This window comes from Pelmatolapia mariae, linkage group LG23, assembly GCF_036321145.2.
Source record: "Pelmatolapia mariae isolate MD_Pm_ZW linkage group LG23, Pm_UMD_F_2, whole genome shotgun sequence".
In the NCBI taxonomy this organism is placed as follows: Eukaryota; Metazoa; Chordata; class Actinopteri; order Cichliformes; family Cichlidae; genus Pelmatolapia; species Pelmatolapia mariae.
In genome coordinates, this window is record NC_086246.1 from 45,242,005 (window position 1) to 45,253,396 (window position 11,392).

At 37.6% G+C, this 11,392-nt stretch overlaps 1 protein-coding gene across 1 annotated transcript; it reads left to right on the plus strand.

The window, feature by feature from the left end:
- Positions 1–80: 80 nt before the first annotated feature.
- Positions 81–10,080, plus strand: scamp4 (secretory carrier membrane protein 4). Its single transcript, XM_063467230.1, has 7 exons — positions 81–204; positions 660–686; positions 965–1,093; positions 1,210–1,366; positions 5,546–5,647; positions 8,335–8,452; positions 8,580–10,080. The coding sequence occupies exons 2-7, from the start codon at positions 680–682 to the stop codon at positions 8,766–8,768; spliced, it is 702 nt and encodes a 233-aa protein (XP_063323300.1). The 5' UTR covers positions 81–204; positions 660–679; the 3' UTR covers positions 8,769–10,080.
- The last annotated feature ends 1,312 nt before the right edge of the window (positions 10,081–11,392 follow it).

Genomic DNA, 11,392 nt, shown 5'->3' on the forward strand with positions numbered 1-11,392 from the left:
AGTCACGCGTTTTCCGTTTACCGCTCGAATGGCTGCTGGGACGTGTAGTTCTACTGGTCTCCTGTACTTGCCGAATATAAACAGTTTTGAACTACATGTGGTGAACGGGGTAGCGCAGTCGCAGATGATGGGTCGAAAAAGCGCATGCGATTCCTAAATGATTCCAGGTCGTCGACTGAACCGCGAGGATATTCTGTTACCCCGGTAAAACCGACATTTATTTGCTGTTCTTTTGCTGTGCTTTTTCACGCTTTTTCGACTACAGACCATTGCTATTCAAACGAAGCGGCAGCGTGAGATAAAGAGTCACTGAGCTCATATCTGCTACCGTACGACAACTAACTGCTTAGAAACACGCCCCAGCTGCTATCAACTCTAAAATGTCTCACATAAAGCAAAGAGTTAATAACTTCACGTTGGCATTGGTAAAACATGAAAGTGTTCCTGTTGGCGTATTGAAATCGATATACAATTTGAGCAAAGTTGAAATTTGCAGTTAGAACTAATTAGAGGGTTTACTGTTCCTGCAAGTGGTCGAAGGTTAGCGTGAATTTGTATAAATCAAGGTTGGCACTGGCAGACAATTAATGGCAGTTAAATATATAATTTTAAAATGTGTGGAGATTTACGTCTCTTTTTTGTATATTCCTCTTTTTCAGGGAAGACGTGGAATTTCAAAATGGCAGGTTTGTCACTATCTCTCTATCTAAAGAAGGGGTGGGCTGCAAAGTACTTGGAATGCAATTTTTACTCCCTGCAAAAACCTTCCAGTGGGCCATATTGGACCCCTTTAGCAGGCCAGTTTTGGCCTCCAAGCCTCATGTTTGAAATCTTCTTATTTAAAGTACAACTCCACTATACCTCATTTTCTCTCTCTCCCTCCCTGCACTGTATTCAGATATATTCAAATAAAAACTATTACTATGACAGTACTCTGATGATGTAATCTTGCTTCTTGTTTCAGAGCGGGCCAATAACTTTCCACCCCTGCCCAAGTTTGTAAAAATAAAGCCATGTTTTTACCAAAATATTGAAGAGGAAATACCTGCTCCCCACCAGCTGCTGGTGCGCAGAGTCTATGTCCTCTGGATGAGTAAGTGTCTTCAGTTTCTTCAGAACAGGAAGCATATGGATTCCTTCCATTTTTGCTGAGAAAGTACTTATTTCCCTTTCTTTTTTTTCACGCACGCTTATTTCTCCTCTTTGCAGTGTATTCAGGAACACTGTGCGTAAATTTAATCGGATGTATTGCTTGGTGGGCCGGGGGTGGAAGTGGCAAAGACTTTGGCTTTTCCCTGCTCTGGCTCATCCTCTTCTGCCCCTGTAGTTACACCTGCTGGTTTAGACCACTCTACAAAGCTTTCAGGTCAGTTATCATTTAGTAATTGCCACAAATTTATGAGCAGCTTCTGATTACACACATGCATACATTACAACTTTAGCATAACATCAGGCATACATTAAAAAGTTCTTATAAATGTAAAACGAACTCAGATGACACATTATTATAGACAAATGTTTACCCAGGGAGTAAAACTGGCACAGAGAAAAACGAATGGCTTTCAAGCATGTTCCAAAGAAGAAGACTATAACGAGCAAAGGCTCTACGGCAAAAGCTGTTTTGTTTTCCAGTCTGGAATGCTTAAAAAGCAGCAATAAACATAATATAGATCAAGGGAAAATGAAAATTCATCTGTATCTAGCTGCATTATTCCAGAGCTATGCCAAAAGGTGCAGGTTTTACTGGTTTTACTTTTACTCTTCACTTTTTCTTTCTTTTTTTTTTTAAAGAACACCCCTGTTATCTTTCCAGGGCTCCAGTTAATTGTTAGCGGCTGCATGAATTCTTAAACCCAATAGTTTTCAGCATTGTACACAAATAAATTAAAGTAATTTAGGCCCCTGTCACAGAGACCTGGTTTGCTGACCCAGTTAAAAAAAAAAACAAGCATTAACCCAGTTAACAAAACTGATGAGGGGGGGAAAACAATCACACCTATGGACTATGCAGCATTATATCCTGTTATTTGTATTTCCTTTGCTGTGGGCAATAGAGCTGGGCGACATAAGATTTTTTCATATCACGATATGTTTTTTTTTTTTCATTTCAGGCGATAACGATATATATCACGATATAAGCCAAATAACTATATTTGTAAGATTTAAATGTGCCGTTGCTCACAAGTAAAATGTGAAATAATCAGCAGCTTGTTTTGATTTAAATATTTATTTCCCATAATAAGTTCAACAGGGTAGATGTACTTAAGGAACATGAGACTTCAGTTTCAGATAAATAAAGGCAAATATTGCAAACTACACAAAAGGCAGCCGCTAAAGCGTTTAAGTTTCAAAATAGAACAAACAAAACAAACTACTAAATTGTCAATTCCACTTAGAAACAAAATATTAATTCTAAAAATAAATCTTAGTTCGTGTTACAGAAGAACAGACAAAATTGACTAACTTTTGTCAATATCAAATAAACTGAGAACTAAAAGGAAATTCTCAATCTCTCCTTGTTGTATAGCTTCTATGGCCCTTCCGTTCGACAGTCTCTCCCTCATTGGAACCATCATCTGTTTTTTTTCTTCGGTAACCTTCGCTCACACTCTCGGTTGATTTTTCTCTAGTCGGCACACTCATTTCCTCCATTACCTGGGCAGCCCGGCTGGCTGCTTCCCAAACAAATACACATGTGCGCCTTGGCACTTGTGCTGTACGTAACAAGTCACGTGACGTGACGCTGCCGCTGTGATTGGTTAGGCTCTGCGCTACTTAATTTGGATTGGCTGTTCTTTTTTTTTCTTTTTTTTAAGAGGACAAGAGAGATGAGGTCTATCGCAATAGTTTAATTTTTCTATCGAGAAAAAGTTATTTCGCAATACATATCGTTATCGTTCTATCGCCCAGCTCTAGTGGGCAATACTAAAAGTATTGTAAACAATAGGCTCATTATATATGAGTTTTAAGATCAACTGAAGGTTTTTCAGGGTGCTTTTAGAATAACCCAATAATAATGAATTACAATACTCGAGCCTACAAATAAAGATGCATGAACTACTATTTCACCATGACTCTTAGACATGACGATTCTAATTTTAGACATATTGCGCAAATGCAAGAAAGCAGTGCGCCATATTTGGTAAATATGCGCATTGAAGCACATATCCTGGTCAAAAATGACTCCAAGATTCCTTTGCCAAGGTATTGCCATTCAGAGTAAGTATCTGGTTAAACACTGTGTTTCTAGGCTTTTTAAAGTAAAATAAACTTAATAAATCTTAATTTAGAAGCATTAAATTAGAAGACATCTAGTCTTTTTATGTCTCTTAAAAAAGTCATAGCTTTTTAATCAGTTAGATGTTGAGTGAGCTTAACAGAGCTGCTTGCACCACGTGTCAAGAAAAGTGGTCTAAAAGTATTTCCTGAAGATTATATATCTGATTCAAAGCTCTGTTTCAAGGGTTTACGTACTACTATCTGCATGTGTAATTTTGTGTCAGTATGTTCAGGAAGAGAGAGGAAGTTTATGATCGCCTCCACCAGGGACATTTATGTTTTTGTTAGCATTTGCGTGCATGCATGTATGTCTCACTCTCTGTAAACATGATGGCTTCAAAAGTTAATCATAAATTATGGTAAAACTTTCTAAGAGTGTGGAGTGGCGTCATTTTAATAATCCATTAAAATTTTACTTCCATCCACCGAGGTCTTCAAGATCATCTTAAGGATTTATTGGTTGAAAATTGACGAAAAGCCTTTTAACTTAGAAGCTAAAGTGGGGTGTGTTGTCAACATATAGAACATACTCTATAAAGATTTATAATATCATGTTACAGTTAATCTCTGACCGTTCCTTCAGGGTAATAGATTCATCTGAAGGTCAAAGTAATAATAAGGCTAGATAGAGATATTTAAAATGACAATCGGTTTTCAGACTGACAAGAACATCTTGGCATGGGATACTTTTTGAATTGACTTTTTCAATTGGTACTTATTACCAAATAGTTTTAAAAAAAAATACTAAACAGTGAAATGAATGCTTCATGTGTACTATATCCACATGAATTTAAGGTTATGGGATTACAACATCCATAGCTTAAAGCTTATAGTTGAGCTTTACAGCTATCTCAATCTAGTTTTTCTGGAACTAGAAATGACCATATTAAATCAGTGTGAAATGCCAAGTCACCACTAATGCCAGCAAGCCTCCATAAATTTTGTGGGTGCATTATTTGTCAGATAATTTTCTTAAACATGCTCTAAAAGGTATCAGCATAATGGAGAAGTCTAATTCAATGATTCACATTTATAGTGGTAAAAACTAGCAAATAGCAGTCTGCTACAGATGCCTGTCAAAGTGACCACGTCCCTAGTTGTAAACCTTAAGAAAATCTAAAAGGATGAGTTACAAAAATAAGTTAGATACTGGCCCATAACGGTGGACATTTAAACTTGCAATCAAGTAAATGTTGATTTACTTGGTTTTGGAACCAGCCTCTTGTGGCCATTAGAGGAACTACACTTTTGGCACTTTTTTGCCATTGGGTTAAATTGTGCGAGGAATTAAAGGTTGTTAAATTTAATGTCTTCAAATTCACACGAGTTAATAAAAGCGGAAAAGGTGAGCTTTTTTGGTATTTAAAAGTGAAATAAAACAAATCTAATTGAAAGAAAAAGATTATTCATAATTTTGAGAATAAAGTCAAAACTTTGAGATTAAGGTCACAATTCTATTTTGAGGAAATAATTGAAACGTGGAGATTACAGTTGTCGTTACAAGACAAACTGCCACAGTTGCAATACCCTCTGAGTTAGTAAAATCGTTCTCTTTTAACACATAATCATATTGTGGCGATAATGACATTAAAAAGATGTCAGATTGAAAAACTTTGAAGTAGATTTTGAATTTTTTCTCAAAATAGTTTTTCGGTTTAATCTTGAAATTTCAACTTTCTTCTCAAAAGTATCGGCAATATTTCTTTTCTTATGCAGCCCTAATACTCATAGAATGAACTCTTTAGAACGGACAGAAATCGACCCAACCGGTCGCAGCAGATGGCCCCGCCCCTCCCTGAGCCTGGTTCTGCTCGAGGTTTCTTCCTGTTAAAAGGGAGTTTTTCCTTCCTACTGTCACCAAAGTGCTTGTTCATAGGGGGTCATATGATTGTTGGGGTTTTCTCTGTATGTATTATTGTAGGGTCTACCTTACAGTATAAAGCGCCTTGAGGCGACTGTTGTTGTGATTTGGTGCTGTATAAATAAAATTAATTGAATTGAATACAAGCCCCCAAAAAGTTTGATCAGCTCTGACTGTGCTGCTTGTTTTCTGATTTGAAATTGCATCCATCTTTTGAGTTTACTGAGAACATTTCCAGCTTTTCTGTGACTTGTTCAGTCATGTTTCTCTGCAAGTATGTGTGGTAGTTTGACTCAAATCTTGCCAACAAGAAGGAAGAAGCAACTTTGCAACAGAAATGGAAAACCTTCGGGCTTTTTTTCTACTGTATCATCTTTGTATTTTCTTTTCTTATTTTCTTCATAGGGCTGACAGCTCGTTCAACTTCATGGCCTTCTTCTTCATCTTCTTCTTTCAGTGTGTCTTGGCCCTCATCCAGGCTATCGGCATCCCTGGTTGGGGAACATGGTAAGTTGAACCAAACCTGCTTTGAACACCGCACATGTTGGCTGCTAGTTTATTTATTTAGTTATTTTATGTTGTTTGGGTTTTTTTTATCGGATTGGGTCATGAAGGTTTCTCTCTGATGATCAAGGCAGCTGGAAAATGTGCTTTTCACCACACATGGCTGTTTCTCATCTGTTCAATAAAAAAAATCATGAAGTTAACATATAAGGAGGTGAAACATTTCAAACTGTTTTAAAATTGAAAATAATTGCCATTTTTAGTCTGTTATCTACCCAGTTGTATGTAAATACACAATGTAAGTGGATTTTTTTAAATTTATTTTGTATATGTTTGAGCTGCAGAATAACAATGTGGTTTAAATTTTGTGGATTTTTTTTTTTTTTTTTTTTTTAAATTTCGCAAAGTTTTTATGAAGTGTTTCTAAACCGGTTTCCTGTATTACTGACATTGATCTGTTTTTAGAGATGTTATACTCTCATTGGCCACATTGTTAGGTACACCTGTCCAACTGTTTGTTAAGCACTTATCTAATCAGCCAATCACATGCCAGCCATTCAATTAATTTAGACATGGTCAAGATGACCTGCTGATTTTGGCGGGTGGGGGGTCATTCGTGATATCATCGTTATAGCAACACTGTGCCTTTATGTCCCTCATGCAACAATATGTCTCAACAAAGAGACATATCTGACAGTGAGAAGTGTATTTCTGCTGCTGAAGATTTGGTAAAAAGGGAGCTACTCTAAAACCCCCAACATAGCGCAATACTTTTGGAAAATATGCTAGAAACCTGTTCCAGCTGAAGGGAACAAACTTCTTTTCAACACTCGAGGCAAAAACACACTGTGGAGTACAACCAGGCTAGGGTGACAGGCAAGTAGGAGAGATGCTGGCAGCTGTGTACAGTCCAAAAGTAAACAAATGGTTCAACCAAACATCACTGGTGCATAGCTAGTTAAACTGCGTATAGACTGGAAGAGCAGAAAATGGATGCAAATCATTGACGTGGTAATATATTGTTTGGCAAAGTACATGATACCAGTCTAAATGGTGGAAAAGAAGGCTGTTATGCAAATGGTTAAAAAGACCAAGCCACATTACAACATCCCAGATAGAAAATCTTTTACCATTTTTAGTGTTCAGTGTCTTTTTTTTCTGCTTCAAAAGTATAATTACATTGTGGCACATTTTCTTAAAAAATATAGTGATTTAATTTTGAGGCTATATTGCCCCCAAATTTAAATGTTGCATGGTTGTTGGTGCCACACAAACCGGTCGTAGTATTTTAGAAACCGTTGATATACGGGGATTTTCCCACACAACAAACTCTAGAATCACAGAGACTGGTCCCAAAAAGATATCCAGGGAGCAGCAGTTCTTTGAATCAAAATACCTTGTTGATGACAGAGGAGAATGACCACACTGATTTGAGCTGATAGAAAGGAAAAGTAACCACTCGTTAAAATGAAGGGATATAGCAAGACCACTGTAGGGAAAACTCCTGCCAGCTAAGAACAGGAAACCTGAGGCCATAATTCACACAAGCTTCTCAAAACTGGACAACTGAAGATTGAAAAAATGTTGCCTTGTCTGATGAGTCTTAATTTTTACTGCAACATTTGGATCGTGGAGTCAGAATTTGGCATGACGGCATGTAAGAAAATGACAGTGAATTCACTGTGCTCAAATGGCCTCCACAGTCACCAGATTTCAATCCAATAGAGCAACTTTGAGATGTTGTGGAATGAGTCTCATCATGGTTGGTCAGCAGAGAAATCTACAGCAACTGTGTGACGATATCATGCGATTATGAAATGAAAAGTTTCCAGGGCGTTGTTGTATCTGTCACCTAGAATTAAGGCAGTTATGACAGCAAAACAAGATCTAACCTGGTACTGGTAAGGTGTACCTAATGTCCATGAAGGTGGCCAGTAAGTGTAGGTCAAGTAGTTTATTTATTTATTTATTTCTTTCTGTCTTTCTTTCTGTCTTTCTTTCTGTCTTTCTTTCTGTCTTTCTGTCTTTCTTTCTTTCTTTCTTTCTTTCTTTCTGTCTTTCTGTCTTTCTTTCTGTCTTTCTTTCTGTCTTTCTTTCTGTCTTTCTTTCTTTCTTTCTTTCTTTCTTTCTTTCTTTCTGTCTTTCTTTCTTTCTTTCTGTCTTTCTTTCTTTCTTTCTTTCTCGTTAACATAAAACATGAAAACGGGTGGCTAAACCTCAGCAAGTCATCTACTAATTGGAGGATTGGTGGTTGATCGCTGGTTGCTCCAATCTGTATGCCAAAGTATCCTTGGGCAAAATACCGACCCCCATGTTGCTCTCTGATGCGTTCTTCATAGTGTGAATGTTAGAAAACACTTGCATGTAGAAAAATGTCTGTATGAATGGGTGAATGAGGCAAGCTGTGTAACGCGCCTTGAATGCTTCAGTAAAAAGAAACACTCCATATAAGAACCAGGCCAGAACATCTTTAAAAATGTATGAAGTAATAATAAGACTTTTGGTCGATGTGTTAGCTGAACATTGCTGTGCTGTTTGTCGCTACGCCTCAGTTCTCACTGCTTCGTGGCTCTTTTTTTTTTTTAAATAAAACTTTAAATTGCATTTGTATTAAATCCACTTTGCTAAGTGCATACGGTCTGATACACTAACCCATAAAACTCCATCTCACCCTCACCAACACAACAAAGCGGCTGGATTGCAACAGTGACGTTTTTCAGCACAAATGTGGGCTCCGCTATAGTGATGCTTATCACAACTCTGCTCTTCACTCTGGTGACTGCTTTAATGGCACTGGTTCTCATTAAGGTGAGTGAACGCCTATGCTGAAAATGCACACACACTTACCTTTACCTTTGTGTGGGTCGACGTGCACACAGTTCCTTGCAGACACCAAAGCACACTAACAACTACCTAACACACCCACTCTCTCCAGGTGCACAGAATGTACCGTGGTGGTGGCGGTAGTATGCAGCGAGCTCAGGAAGAGTGGAGCACCGGGATGTGGAAGAGTGCACCGGTGAGGGAAGCGGGGCTTAACGCAGTCGCTCAGACTGCCCAAGGCCCAAGTTTGCCACAGTACCCTACGGCGGTGCCCAGCTATCCTGACAATAGTCACTGGTGATGGCTAAGAATCGCCTCTAGGGGGAGACAGATAACTGGCAGTTTAACCAATGTTCAAGAAAGCACTTCAAAAACGCCATTTATTTAACCCTTACATTTCAAAGTATACAGGTGTGTTTTATGAGAGGACAGAGTTTTATCAGAAAGCCTCTACACATGTGGTAGAGGACTATCCTTAGATTATACCATTCCATTTCAGCTTTGTTTACATCTAGTCCTTAAAATGAATGACTCAATTGGAAAAAGAGTGAACACTTTCAAGAGTGTGTGAGAGATGTGTGCCTTATAGACCTCTATAATAGGATTGTTTTTGTATATTGCCAGAATTGCATGCTAGAAATAGTGGTATGCTGAAGAGCAGGGGTTTTTTTTTTCTTTTTTGCAAGAAGACAGTGTGCAAACTGGTGATTTTTTTTTTTTTTGTTATGTATTTGGGCATAAATTGAGCTTATTTTTGATAGTCTGCTTGATATGTCCACGCTTGCCTGTGATGTATTGAAATGCGCCTTACTGTTGTGTGCAGATTTTTGCATGTTTAAAAAAAAAAAAAAAAGCCTGAACACCTGATTTTTGCCTTAACAAACACTCTTTAATTGTTTTGTTATTTTTTTTGTAAAACTGGATGCTTCAGTGAAGCAACTCTCCTGTGCGAGTTATCATTGAGCCAAAACACTTTCCACTCTTACGACGGGGGGGTTGTCTCCACCTCAGCATTTCACAATTCCTGTTGTTTCAAAGCTACACTGTTTGCTTTTAGTGGTCAGTGCCCTGCAGTGACAGCACCTTATCAGCTGTTGTCAAACTTCCAGCAACTTTCACTTTTCTCCCAGATAGACTGAATTATTGCATCTGGGGTCTACAGTGTGTTGCATGCAGCCTGCTGTGGGATTCTGAATGAATTCTGAATTCTCTTATTACAAATGAACTGATGTCATGTAAACAGTAGAGACGGGTACAAACCGCTGGCTGAGTGAACTAATGCATGCAGATGTGGTAACAAATTGTTTAAACTTAGTCTAATATCAGACATGACTGAAAAATTATTGCATTTCTTTTTTTAAAGAAATGTGTATATATGCTGGTAATGCAACACCGTTGATCCAGATAAAGCTTGTTTGAAGTAAAAGCGTTGTCTTAGAGAAAGGTTGCTCCCTCATAGATACACAACTATTTTTTTTCTTTTCAACATACTGAAGTGCCCTTTATGGCCAACTGCCAAATTTAATACTTTGATTTTTCTGATATTTGATAAGTGACTGATAAAATGGATATGTTAAACTAACACTGTTGCAGCATTTCAATAAATCTTCTTATTCACATTGTGTCCTGTCCCTGCTTATCATAAAAGTACATGTAATTGTTGGATTTATGTTGAAAGTCTTAAAAATGAGTCCGTTCTGCCACAGCTACTTTAATATAGAGTGAGTTTAAATCTTTTTACTTGAGTTTTATATATAGTTTTTATGCTGTCTTTAAACTGCAAGCAAACTCATGTATCTCAGTTCTGTTTTGATAGTCTGAACACCAAAAATCATAGAGAATGAGCTTTTCAGCTGTGATTTGAACCAGATGCCAGTCTGATTTTTTTTTTTTTTTTTTGCAAGCAGTCCTGTCAGTTTGTGCAGCTTGTACATTTCTTGCCTGACTTCACTCTCTTGCTGTGAGAGACTAGTGAAATGCTTCGGGGTATGAATAAAAGTATCTCTTGACATCCTAAAATTCCGGATGAAATCTGCTCCAGTAAAGCTCATCATGTTGCAATCCTACTATTCTTAAATTCAACTAATCTGAATTTCCTCATACAGAAGTAGCAGCTATTACTTCACAAGAAGACCCTGAAAATTGATGATTTTTCACCTCACAGTTTTACTGCTGATGAATTCATTTCAGCAACACTATTATCCTTTAGCTTTTCAAATAGAGCCCAATACAGGATGTTTAAAACTAATACCAATATTTGGATACATTAGCTGATTTCCTTTTTCTTTCAGATGCATAAAAAAAGAGATTTTGCCAACGTTTGTCACATGAATTTACTCGTTTACGCTCCCACTGCTTAGATCAGATTGTTGTATTTGTAAATTCTGAAGACATTGGTTGCCAACAGGAAGTTGCACTTTACATAGTTTGCCCACCAGGGGGCAATGTCAACACTCATAACAACTCCCGTGTCTTCTTTTTTAACTTTCATTTTTTTTGGCCATCATTAATAGATACCAACAGATTAGCAAATATCTATCAGCAAATATTATCAGTTTGCCAATAAATAGGTCGGGGTCTAATTTTAATAACTTAAACACCTAGAAAGTCAGTAGTCTGTTGCTTGACTAACACAAGAGAGACAATTATTTGCACCTATGACCAACTTAGAATTGATAATTAACCTAGTGGACTGTGGGAGGAAGTGGGAGGGAACCCACATGAGCACCTTTAGGAAATTCTTGCTGTGAAATAATGGTGCTAACCACTGCACCACTGTGACCAAAGGACAGTATTACAATGCATTTCACAAAGGCAAATAAATGTATGCCATATGCATCACACAATAACTCAAAGCCAAATGTAAGAGAAGAAGCCTTATTTAAATGTTGGGAGGAAAATTAGGCCTGAGAGAGGTCAGCTAAA